The sequence below is a fragment of the Adiantum capillus-veneris genome, chromosome 5, assembly GCF_014529385.1.
Source record: "Adiantum capillus-veneris isolate H3 chromosome 5, ASM1452938v2, whole genome shotgun sequence".
NCBI lineage: Eukaryota > Viridiplantae > Streptophyta > Polypodiopsida > Polypodiales > Pteridaceae > Adiantum > Adiantum capillus-veneris.
Genome location: NC_140935.1, coordinates 162,894,191 through 162,913,027, shown reverse-complemented (window position 1 = coordinate 162,913,027; position 18,837 = coordinate 162,894,191). Strand labels below are relative to the sequence as shown.

Sequence of the window (18,837 nt, the reverse complement as noted above, 5' to 3'; positions counted from 1 at the left end):
TCCAGTCATGTTGAAATTTTCACACACACACACACACACACTCTTTCTCCCTCCCTCTCCCTCTCTCTCTCTATCTCTCTCTATCACGTGCTCTCACTCTAGCAGAGCGTGGCGATGCATGCTCCTAAAGATAGTTTTTATTAAAAATATCGTGGCAGTTCTATAATTTCCCAAAAGAAAAATCAACCAGGGTCAAAAGAAGGCACGTTCCCCATTGATATAGAAAAGGCACACTTGAAAAGCTTCGAGTTTTAAGTTAAAATTTGAAGCATTTTCTCGTTTTTACACTAAAACTCGTAATTTTTAACACTTTTCTCAAGGGCAAGCTCCCAACCGATATTTCTCAATTGAGGCCATTGAAAGTAGAGTACACCACTAGCTTTTATTAATACTATTTGAAATCCTCCCAATTTAAGGTTAAATTTGAAGCATTAGCTGACTTTTACACTAACACTTGTAAAATTTGAATGTTTTCTTAATCAAAAGCCCAAATCTAGCCTTTGGATTTCTCAAGTTTAGCTCGTTAGAAATACACTACATCTCAAATTTTTGTTGTGTAGAACTATTTGTAGCTCACAATCTTCCAAAGGTAAGCCGTTATGAACTACAAATGTTGCAAGAGGTTGGGACTTATAGGGAGGCCTTGTGTGACCTTACCAACAAAAAGTTTACATAGGCTGATGGAAGCGTAAAAGCATAATGGTAATATATAGGAAGCTCACCAATTAAGAGACTCGCTCGGACTATAGGTTGCTTGGAAAACTTCGCTCGGTGTTTGGTAAAACTCAAAACAAAGTAATGCATAATAAGGATTCAAAGCTAAGCACAATATAGGGATTGTGAAGCATCAAGGCTTAGAACATTACTAAAAAATAGAGCCAAAATCAATATAGCGTTGTGCACGTTTCCATCAATGATATAGAGCTAGAATTTCGCAAGCTTTATCTTCATATCATCATTTTGGTTTCTCAAAGTTATTCATTTTCAAAAAGAAAAAATGTTATCACTACAAGAGGTTACTTAAATTTCGGTGTCAATGGCAGGCGTCGATATATGTGTAGGTAAGCATGGAGGGAGATGAAGTTTTTAAAAATCTTCATTTTTAAATTTCTTTCGACGTCTGTTCCGAAGCACTTTTTGACGCCTGTACGAATGCTCTTTCCGACGCCTGTACCAATACCTGTACCGGCAGACCCTGCAAAAACACAAAGCCGCGACATTTCCCTGCGCATTTCTCTTCTTATTGCGCCTTTTCTCTTGCTCTCTTCCTCCTCACCTCTTACAGATCTGGTGCAAAACAAGTTGTCGGAGGTGCTAATCTTGCTCGTGGACTACTCCATAGCACTAAGATGAGGTTGTTTTCAAGTTTACTTGTAGATTTAGGGTTTAGGGTTTAACATGGTGTGTATGTGTGTGTGTGTGTGTGTGTGCGTGCGCGCGCGCGTTTTTGCAGATTCTAAGACGTTTACAACACCTTTTCTTGCTCAAATAGATTGCATCTGAGTGCTTGAAATTTTAATGCATATTAAATTTATTCAAATTAATTTGTATATTGATACTTTAAACTTTCAATGCTTTAAAAGAAATTATGGTTTGTGTTGTGAAATTTCGTTTTGAATTATGAAAAAATTTCGTTTTGGTTTATGAAAAAATCTTGTTTTGTAAAAGTGCCGTTTTGAATTATGTCGTCTTTGACATTATGCGATTGATGAAGTTTAAGTTTTGGATTTCGGTTAGGTTTAGTTTATGTTATAGGTTAGGTTAGCATATATATCGGTTATATGTTAAGTTATAAGTTAGGTTATACGTTAGGTTTGGTTAGGTTAGCTTATAGGACGTTAATTATGTTAGGTTAACTTATAGGTTAGGTTTAAATTAAAGGTTAAATTAAGTTATAAGTTAGGTTATAGGTTATAGGATAGGTTAGCTAGATTATAGGCTAGGCCAGGTTTAGGCAACAAGTTAGGTTATAGGTTGTACGTAAAAAGTTAGATTATGTTATATGTTAAGTTAACTCATGTTTAGGTTATAAATGGACGTTATGTTCGAACAGTTATAACTTATGTACTTTTATGTTAATCTAAACACTTATCGATGAAATGTCCAAACACGACCATCTACCATCGTCTAAACCATAACCCTCTAACCCTATTAGCAAACTGAAATGGCCAAGCGCTACACTAATTGGATTTGGAGCAACCAAATCAAAAGTTGCCAAACCTAAGTGGATTTACATAGTCTACCCTAACGCTCCAAATATATTAATGTATTAGCGGCCAAAACAAAAGTCGTTAATCTAAAGACGATAACTCTTAGCAGCTATCCCTAAGTAGACTAAATGGCTTAACGATACCCTAATATGTTTTCGAGCGCTTTACCTTAGCGGCTTCACATAGTGTGCCCTAACCGTCCGTACACGGTGAGCCATCTATTAGCGGCCAACCAGAATCCATAGAACCCTAAGCGGCTAGCCCCAAGCAGATTGAAATGAAAAAATGCTACACTAATCCAATTTGGAGCGGCCAAACCTAAGCAAATTTCCATAGCGCACCCTAACACTCCAAAATATGGCCATCTATTAGTGGCTAAACCAACACTAGTCCTAAGACGCTAACCCTAGGTGGCTAGCCCTAAGCGGATTGAAATTGCTAATTGCTATCATAATCCAATTTGGAGCAGCCTAACGTAAGCCGCTTTACACACTATACCATAAGTTCTAACAGTCCGAACACAACGTCCATCTATTAGCGGCCAAACGAAGATGACTTATGTACTTCTAAAAATGCAAACGGACTTCGGTTAGGTTAGGTTAAATCTATAGGTTAGGTTATTCTAGGTTAGGTTAGGTTTAGATTATAAGTTAGGTTAGATTATAGGTTAGGTTAGAGCTAGCGAGAAATAGTAGAAAAAACACAAAATGGACTTCGAAGATGACTCGTGTACTTCAAAAAACGCAAACGGACTTCGGTTAGGTTAGCCTATAGGTTAGGTTTAGGTTATAGGTTATGTTAGGTTTATGTTATAGATTAGGTGAGATTATAGGTTAGGTTAGCGCTAGCGAAAAATGAATAGTAGAAAAATGCAAACAGACTTTGAAGATGATTTGTGTACTTCTAAAAATACAAACAGACTTCGGTTAGGTTAGGTTATAGTTTAGCTTATGTTAGGTTAGGTTAGGTTTAGGTTATAGGTTAGGTTAGATTATAAGTTAAGTTAGAGCTAGCGGCAAATAGTAGAAAAAACATAAACAGACTTCAAGAATGACTCGTGTACTTTAAAAAACGCAAACGAACTTCGGTTAGGTTTTGTTATAGGTGAAGTTATAGGTTAGGTTATAGTTTAGGTGCACCTCTAGACCGAGGTATGCGAGGATCGGACATGGCTAGAGAATGTGAGATTGTTAGAGCTCGAGCTAGCAGCAAATAGTTGAAAAAACACAATCGAACTTCAAAAGTGCACTCAGACTTCAAGAACCTTAATATATAGTCATTGACCAATAAAGATGAGATTATTACCCAGTGGGTCATTGACCAATAAAGACGAGATTATTACCATGTGGTCCTAATCTCCGTGCACCTCTAGACCGAGGTGTGCGGGGATCGGGCGTGGCTAGAGAATGTGAGGTTGTCATGTATTGTCATGTACTTAGTGGTGTGTAGTTATAACAACTAGAGTTTCTTAGTTATTTGTTGCATCATTGGTGTTAGGGAAAGCTTCCGTCCGAGAAAGTAGGAGTAGTGCCATGGATGAGAACACGGAGACTAGCCAACTTGAATACTTTGGCTACATCCAAGACATCTTGAAGATTAGCTTTAGAAAGTTTGATATGTTTATCTTTGATGTCAAGTGGTTCAAAGTTATTACCAGCGGCCCTAATGCAATTGTGCGTAAAGACAAGAGTGGATTAATTCAAGTGAACTCTAGGCGGGTATGGACAGATGTGCGGGATACATTCGTACTTCCGCAGCATTGTGAACAAGTTGTGTTCACACATGATCCACTATGGACAAAAAATGATGAGAATGATCTGTCTAAACCCTGCTGGCTCTATGTCGTTCAAGTTGCTCCACGGAGCAATCAAGTGTATGAAGGATTGGACGTTGAGGTCGAAAAGGTGATCATGAACAAAGCGCAAGACCGATGGAAACTTTAAGTTTAGATTTTGAGGTGGATATCAGCAGTGAGCAATTGTCTGAACCTAGAGATGAGGTGTCAAATACTGAAGCTGATGCGGAGAGCAACGAAGAAGTAGAGTTCGATGACAAACATGCAGAAGTACAGATTGAGATAGACATCTTTGGTGAATCAAATCTCATAGAAGATGAGAGATTAATTAATGATTTTTTCTAGGAACTCTTTTGTAAAACTCTTTTTATTAGTCTACAATACACTTTAGATTCATTTATTTGTGTTGCAGCTTCGTTTATTTGTTATTTGTATTGATTAAGCGTTTCTTCTGTAAACTAACTTATTTTGTGGGTGTTATTTGTGTATGATTAGCCATGGCTGATGACGATGAGCCGTACTCTCCTAGTTTTAGTTTTCCTGTCACTCCGGCCGGCATGTCAGCCGAGCAGATGGGCTCATTTTTGTCTCAGTTCACACCAGAGAGATCGTGATGGCACAGCACCCTTGGGCAGTAGGTCCCTCTAAACCTACTACGGCCAATCCTACGCACGGGACTAGTGTGGTCCCTACACCGAGCGGCCCCACACCTCAGTCAAGTGTATCCCCTATGCCTAGGACTCATGTGCCCCCTACACCGATGGGTGGTTCATCCTCGAGACGAGGTAGGCATCATTCTGGAGGCGGTGGTTGTTGTGGTAGCGGTTCTATCGATATGTCCACACCACCGAGAGAGCGTCCACCACTCTCTTCAGTAGATAGTTCACCGATTGGCACACTACGTACACCTTGGGAATCACACGAGCATGATCCTAGCAAGGTGTACAAGAGTAGGGATGGGGCTATTGTGGCAGATAGGGTCAGAAAGTCCATGCGACGTAGGATTCGGCAACTCTATACAATTCAATTTGGTCATCTATGATGGAGGTTTGGGATAATCTCGATCTTGAAAGAAAGAACTACATCGTCAAGGCTATTCATGGAGAGTACAGGCCGGCAGAGGGGTACGATCCAGTCTCGAGAATCCCTGGATTTTGAGTGTGGCAAAGGCCACAATGTCACACCATCGGTTAGAGGGGAGAGACAGGTACAATGCCGGCAGTCCAAAGCCGTCATGGTTGGACACAGAGGAGTGGGTGGGGATTGCACGAGAGACACAAGACAATCCTGAGAGATTTCAGCAGCAGAGAGATGTAGCCAGAGCACGTTTGGAGTCTGATGGAGTGTCACATCTTGGGAGTGGAGGCTACGATACGCTTCGACATGAGTTTGTAATTATTATACGTATGCTTTAAATTATTGAAAATATATGTGCTATTTGAAGATTTATCTAATGATTAAACCATAATTTTACAGGAAGTTGCCGTGAAGCGCCCTCCGACACGCCGAGAGGAGAAGTATGGGGTACAAGCATGGACTTGTGGTCCTTTTGACCCAACTGCAGGAGGAGGGAGAGGACGTCGATTGGGAGGCATTACCGTGAGGTTCTTCTTGATACACTTTTATCCAGTCTTCTTGGTACAGTCTTTTTTATAGTTGTGGTCTTCTTGATACAGTTTGGGTACAAGCATGGACTTGTGGCCCTTTTGACCCAGCTGCAGGAGGAGGGAGAGGACGTCGACTGGGAGGCATTACCATGAGGGTCTTCTTGATACAGTTTTACCCAGTCTTCTTGGTACATTCTTTTTTATAGGTGTGGTCTTCTTGATACAGTTTCACTCAGTGAATGTTTGCATATGTACAGTTTTGTAGTGCTTATGTTTATGGTTTATGGTTATGCTTATGGTATGGCACAGATGTTATGGTTAAGGTTTGGCAGTCAAGTTAAGGTTATGGTTTTCCTATGATGGTATGAAAATCATGTGATGGTTATGGTTATGGTTATGGTTGTGCAATGATGGTATGGCTGTTATGGTTATGGTATGCCAAGCAAGTTATGGTATGGCAAACGGGTTATGTTTATGGTTTTGCAGTTTTCGACTCATGTATTAATTATGGTTATAAAATCTTTATGCCGTTATGCCATGATCACGTTTTTTATTTTGTGGTTGCCATACTTGTGTTGTAGTGTATTTTGTACTTTGATAGTATGATTATCCACAATTTGTTTTTAATGAAAGTAGGCTATGAGGAAAGTTGTTCAAAAAGTTATCCATTTCTTTTAGAATATAGTAAATCAATCAAGGATGACTCGTCTAATATAAATGTGGAAAATTGTATGATGTAAGTAGAAAATGAGTAAAGTATGGGTTATCTAATTTAAATGTAGCACATATGTCATGGCTCCTCCTAACTTCAAGCATTTACTTAATTGTGCAATAGTTAGATGACCTAGATATGGAGAGCTTTCTGTTTGTTGTTGACCCTCATGTTATAGGTAAAGAAATAGTTAGAAGCAGGAGGGCGGGTCTTCTTGCATGGGAGCACTTATCTCTTTCTTAGTTTTAAACATTGCCATCAAAAGATTGGTAAGCACCCACATTCTCTTCATATTATATATATATATATATATATATATATATATATATATAGGTGAAAGTCTAAAAACGATGTTTTATTCCCAAGTTAATGCATATAATATTAGCCTTGTTGCATGGACAATTACATAGGTCACTTTTTTGGATGACACACCACTGTGTAGTGATGATGCTATGTAGCATGAGTTGGATGGGGATAGTTGGGATGCTACGGATGATGACCCAAAACTTGTGGCACCATTATCCAACAAGCAAGAAAATTACATATACTTTGTACTCACAAATTTTTGATGCAATGATTCAACAAAAAAGGCCTTATGTTCAAAATTGTAGTGCAATTGCTATCTCAAGGGCCATACTATTACACACGAATACCTAGTCTCTAGTTGTATAAAACAAGCTTGCACACAAAAGAAATGTGGCCAATCACACAAATACATTACTAGCTTGGCAAAGGCCATATGCCCACACACCCAAACAAGTAGCAAACTACAATTAACATGAGGTAGCATTACCATGCAAACTATATAGGTTTTACCACCCACATCCTAGATTATAAACGCAAATTTCTTCAATGAAAATTCAAAAGTCTAGGAACTTTTTATCTTGTCAAAATCTGTTCATACTAGCCTCCCCTCTCGGTTTTCATGGCACTAGGTCCACCAATTTTCTAGTCATTATGAAAATGGAGTATAGGATGAAGGCGAAAGGTCCAAAGATTTTGATTTCGTTATATGCCATCTACAATACAAGAATGAAGCTAAAGCAATGAATCTCTCTCTTGGGTAGAGAGAAAATTCTCTAAAATGCCAAAGATGCAAATACCAATTCTAAAGATATTGTGTAACATTTATAAGTTGATGGATAATTTCCTAGCAGTTTTGACAAGCCGTCACACAATTAAAACAAATTAAAAAAGGTAAAAATATGAATCTCTCTCTCTCTCTCTCTCTCTCTCTCTCTCTCTCTCTATCTCTATCTATCTATCTATCTATCTATCTATCTAGATATCTATCTAGAAGTGGTGTTCGATGGGCCTCATTGTTAATAGCATCAACTCTTTGGAATTTTTTTGGGGGGTTCTAACGAGATAATGTGGGACCAAAATGAGATGAAAATGACATTACCCTATTTCCATTAAACCCTATAAGGGAGAGAAAAAGAAAGAAATTTGAGTTAAAAGCGGTAAAATAGGAGACCACCCACTTTTCCTCTTTTCTTTCACCTCACCAGCATTCTTTACATGCCATGCAAGCCATATGGCACCCTCTCTCATGTGGGGATACACTCCCCATGAGTTAAGAAGCTTTAATGGTGTGCGCTCACACTACCAATGAGTTTTTTTCGCTATAGTTGGCCCACTTACATGGTCTTACTAAAAACAAATTTAAATTTGAATGGATAGCTAAGTAGGGTGAAGCCCTTGCCATGCTTAAACAAAGGCTAATGTCTCACCCTATTTTGTTATTCTTTTCCTTAGAAAGCTATTTAGGGTCGCAGTTCTTCTACAAGTAGAGCATGGCATAGGCTATGAGAGTTGCCAATTGCATCTTTAAGAGACAATATTAGGAATTTATAAAAAGGAGGCTCTATCCATTATGTAGGTTATAGACCCTTGGTAGAACTAGCTCTTAGGTACTCGTTTCATGTTTAGGATGGATCATCAAAGTACCAAGTGCTTGATGATACAAACATAGCTAACTAAGAAGAAAATGAAGGATAAATTTTTTGCACAATTTTGTTGTCATAGCTCACATTCTTGGTAAGCACAATTTATAGCTAATGTTATTTTTAGACAACCATATGTCAATGGAATAGTCAAATCATATCATAATTATCTCACTACTATGGTAGATGCATATGCTACAGTACAAATTTTATTAAATTCATGGCCAAATTACAAAATGGGAAGATACAAGATCCCTCTCTACGAGAAGAATATCTTCTTCATGGTCCAAAGGTTATGCATAACAAAAGGTTTGAGAGAGAAGAACATTATAGAATCACATGCACCTCATTATGGGAGGTGTTATAGTTGCTAAGGCAATTGAGAAATATTTATACTATCCATCAATGGACCTTTCCAATTGTAGGCACTATGGAATCCATATTTGGTCTTTAGAGTTGGTTTATGGCAATAGGGATGTACGGACAATAGTTAATACATTTAACAAATGTCCTCATTTTGTTCTTGTCAAAAAAACTATCGGATCCCATCAAATGGTCAACCTCTAGATCCTACATGTTTTTATGCATATGGCTTACCAAAGTCACTTTTGAGGTAGGGATCCAAGAATGACAAGGTTGAAGTGAAGTGAGGGAAATGGTGCTTCATATTGAAAGTGTGAGATTAGAATTGCATTCCTGAATAGGACACCATAACTCCAATTGAAAGGCTTGTCGCCTTCATGTAGGGCTTGATTGTGGGCTGAAAAAATGTTTAAGGGTTCCGATGCTTTGATTGCATATGTTTGGGAGGTTGACTCTTCATTTGGGGAGAGGATATAACCATCCAAATTTTTTGGACATGACATCAGATTTAGTGCCCCATGTCAGTACACAGATAGCTATGTTGGATCATCCATCACGACAACATATTAACATCACCAACATTGTTAAGGAGCGATTCTAAGTCACTAGAGTGACCTAATCTTAGCTTAGAGAGACTCTAGGTTGTCTAGAGTTCCATTATCCATTTCAACCCAAAAAAACTTAGATTCTTGGCCCTTGAGAGAAGCTAACAACACAAGGGGGCAAACGGGGGAGGGGGAGATTCTTGTTGGGTCCTTATTTGGGAGAGTGTTTGATTGCGATTAGGGTTGAGCAAATCCATGTCCATTGAATAGTCATTGTTGTTATGACATTGTTTCCACTAGAATTTTCTATTTTTTTCTATCTTTTCAAGTCCTTCCATTTCCATACCATTAGGAACAACATAGATAGGTTTATATTATCACTTGCTAGCTCCAAAGAGACATCCAATAACTTTTCTGACCGTAATATTTTCCAAAAAGACCATAACTTTAAAATAGGGTGAAAGTGTAAACCAAGGTAGTTCCTAGAGTTCAAAAGGCTAAAAATTATGAAACTAGCCTCTTAAGACCTTATGGAAGAAAATTGATAAATAGGATTGATAATTGGCTCTACACATGGATCATGATTTATTAGCAGACACCATGTGACCTAAGACTTAAACCACAATTTGTGAGCGTCTTGTAGGTCGCATTCCTAGAGTGTCAAACAATTGGAGGTTAGAGCTTAAAATTGGAATTTAAGTTTTCATTGTTGTTTTGGAGATCCAAATTGCACAAGCTCACTCAAGATTGTGATTGTTGTTTGAGGCTACATGTGGATCATGATCCATGTACCAGCACATTTGGTAGACCCTCGAAGCCATCAACACCAAAACATCAATAAATCAATCCCAAAAGCATCTTGCATTCGGATAACTTTTACTTCAAAAACCAAACAGTAATAGATCTACAACAGAAATATTACAAAGCAAACTTGGAACCTCAGTTTAATCCAAATAGATTGGGACTTTGGAAAATCATAGTATACATGCGGGGAAGAAACTAGTGTTGCCAAAATTTGAATCAGCGGGTGTACATGGATCGTGATCCACTGACTCTCAAAGGTTGGCTTGAGATTCAATCCTCACACTCCCCCAGCTTAGCACAAGCATTTGTGGAAGTATCACTGAAAACAAACATCAAATTTTTTGTCACTTGCATGATTTCTAGTTGAAGGTAGTTGTAGAAATGAAATTGCATGTATTAAGCTTTCTATTGAAATTATGCAAGAAGTTTTACACGTGAACTTGGTCAACAAGAAAAGATCAAAGACTACTGAGAAAATTCTTGATTTATAGGTTTTACAATCAGTAAGAAGAAGTGAAGTTTGGAGGTGGGGGACAAATTCTAAGGAACACAATCAAAGTGTTTGGTTTCTATTTTGGTCGAAGGTAAATGGGGTAAACACAATAGTGATATTAGTGGTTGAATGTATTCGCTTTTTGTAAATATTATTGAACTTTAAATGTAATAGAGTTTTAGGATGTTGGATTACTAGTAAGGACTCTGAGAGTATGGCATCTACTAAAGAGAGTGTGATTCACGTGGGAAGACTTCTGCATATTCCATAGGAGGTACTGGATACTTACTCCGACACTAGTACTAAAATGGCCTCAATATGCTCTCATTGCCAAGAAAGAGGACGTATAGCATGAAGTTCAACAGCATCCCCAACCACTTTATGTAGAATGAGCATGGATCTTACATCTACACATATCCTTTTGAGAAGTATGCTATTGGAAGATGATCATGAGATATATTTGTTGAGGAAATTCAAATGAACTTGTGGACTGATACATGGACCTCAATGGGACTCGTTTACCTTCAGGTGCATGTGTGTGTGGTGAGGGGAAGGGGAGAGGAAGAGCCTACACAGTGTGTGTGGGTGGAGCAAGCCTCTCAGGAGAAGAAGTGAGAGTTCTCCTTATTCATATATATGTACATGAATAAGGGGAGAGGAAGAGCACACACAATGTGTGTGGGTGGAGCAGACCTCTTAGAAGAAGATGTGAGAGTGCTCCTTATTCATATATATGTGTACGAATAAGGGTAAGTGTGCTCGGTGGGCGGTAGAACACTGGATGTCTGGCTCTGAGCAAAGGCACGTCGCCTTTACCCGACATCTCGAGACTACCTAGGAACCATATCAATAGAGAGAAAAGATAAGCATTCAAGGATTCAAAAATTATGGAATCTCGGTATCGAATTGGTCAATTTCATGAGAGTGACTACATCTTTGGACCACCTACATGCCATCTCATTAGAGAAAAGATAAGGATTTGGGAGGGCATCATTTAGTCTTCTTGGTGCTTCATTTAATGAAGTATTGGATAGATGATTGGCTCATTGATGTGAGGTACGCTTCTTTACTATGGCAATAAAGTCAAATTCTAACAATATAATAAATCAACTACTAATAGGACCGATATTACAACGTTTGTTTACTAGATAGAGTTGGTATTGATGGTCTACAACGACTGAAAACTTGTAGCTAAGAGAATGCTGAAATTTCTTAACAATGTATAACATCCCCAACCCTTCTCTCTCTATCATGGTATAATGTTTCTCTGCTTCATTTCACTGGCTACTCACAATAGTTGACTGGAAAATCCAATGTGCCTTCACTAGGTTGTGCAATTACACACCCTATGGCAAAATGCAAAATTTGATGTGTCAACATGCAAATGAAAAATCATATTCCATTTAGAAACGAGAATACGAGCAAATACAAGAGTGTCCAACTTTTAAAATGCTTCTTCACATTCATCTATCCATGTGATGTTGGTGTATATTCTTGTTGGATATTCTTGTTGGATGATCCTAATATGGGATGCAAGGTGTAAAAACTCTTTGGTGATTGTCCTCATTCTCAATAACACACCTCAATCTTGGGTTGTCAGTTTTGAGCCTCCTCAAAATTCCTGAATTGGCTAAGACATAGCTTTCTAGTACCATTTGAGGTGGGTGTTTCTTTTATTACAACTTGACCCCATTTGTTTACAACATAAGGGTTTTCAATCCGAAGGTAATGAGTCCCATTGAGGTCCATCTATCAGTTAGGTTGCAGGTTCATTTGAATTTCTTCAACACATACATCTCATGATCATCTTCCAATAGCATACTTCTCAAAATGATATGTGTAGATGTGACATCCATGCTCATTCTACATAAAGGGGTTGGGGATGATGTTGAATTTCATGCTATATGTCCTCTCTGTTGGCAATGAGAGGATATTGAGACAATTTTAGTACGAGTGTTGAAGTAAGTATCTAGTACCTCCTTTGGAATAGTCAAAAGTATGACTAGTTGAGTCATCTCTTTAGCAGACGCCCTACTCTCAGAGTCCTTACTAGTAATCCAACGTCCTAAAACTATATTAGATTTAAATTTCATCAATGTTTACTAAAAGCGAATACATTCAACCACTAATCTGAATATTGTGTTTACCTCTGCTTGTGATTTTCCTCAAAATTAGCCATTTACCTTCGACCAAAATAGAAACCAAACACTTTGAGTGTGCTTCCTAGAATTTAGCCCCCACCTCCAAAATTCACTTCTTCTTGCTGATTGTAAAACCTACAAATCAAGAATTTTCTCAGTAGTCATTGATCTCTGCTTGTTGACCTTGTTCATGTGTAAAACTTCTTGCATAATTTCAATAGAAAGTTTGATACATGCAATTTCATTTCTACAACTATCTTTAGCTAGAGATCATGCAAGTGGCAAGATTTTTGATGTTTGTTTTGAGTGATACTTCCGCAAATACTTGTGCTAAGCTACGGGAATTCGAGGATTGAATCTCAAGTCAACCTCTGAGAGTCAATGGATCAGGATCCATAAACTCTCACAAGTAATGGATCACAATCCATGTAAATCCACTGATTCCAATTTTGGCAATGCTAGTTTCTTCCCTCACTCTATACTATGATTTCCCAAAGTCCCACTTTATCTGGATTAAAGCTGAGGTCCAAGTCTGCTTTGCAATCATTCTTTTGTAGATTCGTTTTGGTTTGCATGTATCACAAGAAGGTTGCACATATTTTGTTGCTTCATCCTCCCCAAAACAGAAGTCTTCAAGAAAGTCACTTTTCATAAGAGTGTTATGATGTAATTGCCACTAAACGATTTTCCTCAGCTTGAAATGGCATCTTGAAATTAAAAAATCTTCTAGGCATCCATACAAATTGAACACCTCATTGGCCTTCTAAATTTGGTACATATTAATTTCTTCACCTTCAGCCTTTCTATAAAATTGACCTTCTAAAAACTGGTACAGAGTAGTTTCCTCAATCAATAAGGATTCAAAGGTAGTGGATGTAAGGGGCTCACAACCCTAATAGAAATTCAGTACAAGAAACATGCAGTATAAAGGAAAACGGCTACACTGTGTATATCATCATCATCAGATCATAGACCCAAAACAGTAGTAGTACTACAAGATCCCCAACTGCAAACTGCCCATTGGTTACACAAAAAATGCTACACACCATGAGACAACTTGGGTATTTAAAACTACCTAGGCATTAGGCACTTGTGTAAACTTGCCCCTAAGGTTTAAAACTAAGACCTTAGTTACAATAAAAAAGGTAAGCACCCCGACACATCAGGCACTAACAATGGAATCTGCGTGTCAAATTAGGCAATCGTCATAAGAGACTATATCTCGAGACTACCTAGAAACCATATCAATAGAGAAAAGATAAGCATTCAAGGATTCAAAGGTAAAGGAATCTCCGTATCGAATTGGCCAATTTCATAAGAGTCACTACGTCTTTAGACCACCTGTGTGCCATCTCATTAGAGAAACGATAGCCAACTGGGAGGTCATCATCTAGTCTTTTTGGTGCTTTATTTGATGAAGACTTGGATAGATGATTGGCTCATTGATGTGAGTTATTCTTCTTTACAATGAAATAAAGTCAAATCATAACAATATAATAAACCATCTACTAATAGGACCAAATATTACAACGTTTGTTTACTAGATAGAGGTGGTCTTGATGGTCTACAATGAATGAAAACTTGTTAGCTAAGAGTTAATGCTGAAATATCTTAACAATATATATCATCTCTCTCTCTCTATCATGGTATAATGTTTCCCCGCTTCATATTGTTGGCTACTCACATAGTTGATTGGAAAATCTGTCGTGTGTTCACTAGGTTATGCCAATACACACCCTATGGCAAAATTAGATGTGTCAACATGCAAATGAAAAATCGTATTCCAATTTGGAAATGAGAATATGATAAAATACAAAAGCGTCCAACTTTTAAAATGATTCTTCACATTCATCTATCCATGTGAAGTTGGTGGTTGAACTTTACAAAGGATATGCTTGTTGGATGATCCTAATTTGGGATGCAAGGTGTAAAAATTCTTTGGTGATTGCGCTCATTCCCAATAACACACCTCAGTCTTGGGTTGTCAGTTTTGAGCCTCCTCAAAATTCCTAAATTGTCTAAGACATAGTCTTCTAGTACCATTTGAGATGGTGTTTCTTTTACTACAACTTAACCCCAATTGTTTACAACATAAGGGTTAGTGTGACGTTTAAGAGTCTATAGACATGACTCATGAGAGACGGAGGTCTTGTTCATGTTAATCCTTGCACGGTTGGCATTTTGGTCACACGTAGCACATTAGGTGTCATTGCTTTTGATGTATGAGGCAGCGACATTGATGCATGTGAGATGCATAGATGGTTTTGAAACATGCTAGAGCGGTGGCTTCATATGCTAGTGACGATGATGTCACATTCACCTTTAGCGTTCCTCTTGCTTACATGTCTTCAAGAGGTGGCACACTTGGCCAATGTTTTAGTGTTTGACATTGCAGGGGCAAGAGATGTTTGCTTGTCATTGACCAAGAATGGTGCATCTTATACATCTACGACATCTGCGCTAGGTTCTTCAGCTAAAATAGAGTTTGATCTCAGTGAGACAAAAAGAGGTGACATAGGGATTAAGGGTAAGGTTAGTGATGTGTAGGGGGAGTGGATCTAAGCAATGATGGGATAAGGAGGGGCACAACAAGTAGCTTGCTCTATCAGGCTCTCACTCAATTATCTCCTTCTCCTCCCTCTCTTGCACCTAGCAACTTCCTCTTGAAATCCTATATCCACTTAGCCACTCTCTCTCTCTCTCTCTCTCTCTCTCTCTCTCTCTCTCTCTCTCTCTCTCAACATGTATTGACTTCAATATTGGTTAGATAGATCTTTAAGCTATTTTGAGATTGTTCTTTTGACATAAAAAGTTCTCTTCGTTTTATTTTTCTTCTACTTCTTCTCTCTCTCTCTCTCTCTCCCCCCCCCCCCCCAATCTGATAGGTCTTTGGATTTTTTGAAATTTTTCCCACGACATTAAAATCTATCTTCTCTTCATCTTCTCCCTCTCTCCCTTTGCTTCTCTTTAACTAGCATTGTCTTTCTCCCTAGAGTGTTAGTCTCTGTAAAGCTAGCGCTTGTGAAGGCATTTAAGAGACCTTTCTTATATGCATGAATAAATTGAGCTCCATTTTTTGATAAATTAAAAAGTCTCCTCGTGGGATTGATTAAAAGACCCCTTCTGTCTATGAACTTTTCATAATTATTTTAATAAAAATGGATCCCGCTAAACTCACATGCTATATTAACATTACTCTACCATGGAACCCCAGAGAGCTAATAAAAATCCTTCTTTGCATTAAAGTGCACGTTCTATCTCTAATTTTTGCTAGTTCGCATCTAGTTTGCTCGCACATTTGTGGGCTTGGAGTTGCAATCATGTACCTCAAACCTTAAACCTTAGAAGCAAAAGCCCATCTTGCATCTACAAAAGAAGAGGGCTTGCTCACAAAACGAGACCTCTATAGTACTTAATGGAGTTTCTTCATAAGCAAAGTTACCCATTCACAGGAAAATTTAGCACCACCTAGGTAGAAAGATGTTTTCCTTGGTTAGGGGTTTAGGACAAAGGATATTCTTTATCCATGTGTGATACCCTTGTGTGTGCGACAATACACGATAAGAAGTCTTTTGCAATGGCTCTCTCCATGAATGCACCAAGTGTACCACTTCCTATGATGAAGCTAATAGTTGGCTCAAGACTTTACTTGCAACCATGAAAGCATCTTTAATTCGCAAAAAAGAACGTAGATAATAGAGCTTAAAAAGAGATTGTAGGAAAAGGAGATTAGAAAGTAAGGAGCTAGAAGTCCCATGTAGAGGATGAAGAATAGGTCAAGAAGGAATGAATGACATCCTAGGCAAACTCAACAAATGTATTGAAGGAAGTTTTTCTTCACCTAAAGAAAAGGGAAGAGTAGATAATGCACAATGCCAACTCAAGGTTGGCCAACAGTTAGGAAAACGGCGAACAAGACTCTCATCAGCAACAACAAGAGGGACATATGTGTTGAAAAGTTTATAGAGAAAGTTCACTAAACTAGAGGGAAAACAAGCAAAGGTAGGGTGCTTTAATCACAGAGAGGTGATATGTATTATGGCACAAATGAGCTCTTTAAAAGGAACTTGGGTATGGATTGTACAAGAGCTCACACCGTTCCAACCGAAGAATAGCTCAAGGGGACTAGCAAAAGTAAGAGAACTGAATGAAAATGGGACATATATAGAGGAGGACAAGCCATCATATGAGGGCACATCAAGTTTGTACTAAAGTAAATTCGTAATATCAAGACATCTACCTTCTCGGATCTTTGAGAATTGTAGTAATGTTTGAAAAATGCAACCCAAGCCAACATAGAGTTTTGTTGCGGTCAAGTTCTATTTTTCTCTTCCATTAATGCGATGTATGGCATTTGAAGTGAAATGCAAGGACATGGATACATCTTTCTTTTAATTTTTTTATAGACTGTTGACAAGTCAAATTTTTTATTCCACCAACACCGTGCATCAAGCCGGGCACCCGGGACCATCCTTTGCCTTGAGATATCGCCAAGGGCGCTTAGTGGGGGTCCCGACTCGCCACCACCTTGGTGATGCAAGTCCAACCCTCTTCCAGCTAAGCTAGCCCCCTTGGGTAGAACATGGATACATCTTGTTTGTCCTAGAGGTGAAGTGACTTGATTTCTCTTCTTCTCTCACTAACACACAACATACACCCATGGTCCCATACCATTCTTGGCAATGCTTTCCCCAAAACTTGGACCAATCTTCACGTGGAAAATTGTAGAGGTAAGTCGACATATTTCACACTTATTTTCTTCAGTTTGAAGGGTTTTCACAGCCTACATTTAAATTTAGAGGTAAAGTTGCAGGTGTTGGAACGTATAGGCTATCGCAGTTGGCTAGTAGGTCGAACACATTCTGAAAAAGAAACGTTAACGCGAATCTCATGGAGATACGTTCCGGGGAAAATAAAGGGTAAGCCGTGGGGAGGTGCATGCACAAGGCGGTGTTCCTAGAGTTGTCTACGTTGGAGGACGACCCAGCAGGCCGTTGCATGTTGCAGCCAAGGAGACGAGAGGGGAACGTGAGCGGGAGGGGCTGGGGAGTAGACAACGGGTTTATGCTTTGTGTAGTACGTAGGTGTCTGCCATGTATAGCTAGCACCCCTGGTGCGAGTGGCGTACAACAACAACAGTTTAATTAAACAAGAGAATTATGAGGGTTCAGTTCTCAATATAGCTACACTTTTACTCCGGTGACGCTAAGTTTCAAAGCCTTGGAGGTGAGGAGAATCTCAGAAGGCATCAAGGAGATAAATAAATAACCTTGAGGACGAGCGAGTAGGTAGTAGGTACCCAATTAGTATTCAATCCACCCATCTGTTTTGAATATGCAAAAGGAGACAGCCCCTAGGGCATTCCATTCTCTCTTCCCGCCAACCATACTGGAAGCAGAGCGTTCCCGCCCTCTACCCAGACGACCTCGAGAGTGCAGTGCGACTCCACTCACTGGCTGTAAGCTAGGGTTTCCGGGTGTCCTTGTAACTGGCCTTTCTACGCAAAAGACAGCATGAGCGCTGTCAATGTAACCAACGTGACCGTGCTCGATAACCCTTCGATGTTTCTCAATCCTTTCCAGTTCGAGATCTCCTACGAATGCCTCCTCCCTCTCAACGACGGTAAGTCCTACTCTTCAGCTGCAAAGCTCGTCTTTGGGTCAACTCGGTCTCTCTCTTCTCTCTCTCTCTCTCCAGCAAGAGGCACGATATCATTTGTCTTACCATGCTGGATTGCTAAGTTGTGCATGGAATAAGAAGGGAGACAATGAAGCTTCCCTCTTTATTGGCGTGGGCATATCAATTCCATGATTTTACTTAGATGGTCAGCTTTTAACACTCTGGGTGTGGATGTCCAAAACAAACCTCGTGAGACCTCTAGTGTTGAGACTGTCAGACTGATGATGATGAGTTAAGAATCAAAATGACTTGAATGGTGATGGAAGTCCAGGCCCCACACAAAGTCTTTATGATGTAGGGATAATAAATTTTGATGAGAGAAACACTTGTCAAGCTGAAAAACTAGTAAGCTTTTTTCAAGCACTTGTCTAGTTTGTAACTTTTGAAGTTATCATGTTTTCCTGCAGATCTGGAATGGAAGCTCATATATGTAGGGTCAGCTGAGGATGAGAAGTACGACCAGCTGTTGGAAAGTGTCCTTGTGGGACCAGTAAATGTTGGAAATTATCGGTTTGTTTTTCAGGTGAGCTGTATGGTTGCAC

At 39.0% G+C, this 18,837-nt stretch overlaps 1 protein-coding gene across 1 annotated transcript in view; it reads left to right on the top strand.

Moving 5' to 3' along the window:
- Positions 1–17,907: 17,907 nt before the first annotated feature.
- LOC147458466 (histone chaperone ASF1B-like) overlaps positions 17,908–18,837 on the top strand; it is a 28,297-nt gene continuing 27,367 nt past the window's right edge. The window contains exons 1-2 of the mRNA XM_086513094.1: positions 17,908–18,238; positions 18,703–18,818. Coding sequence (XP_086369220.1) covers positions 18,130–18,238; positions 18,703–18,818 — 225 coding nt within the window. The 5' untranslated portion in view covers positions 17,908–18,129. The remainder of the gene's footprint in view (positions 18,239–18,702; positions 18,819–18,837) is intronic.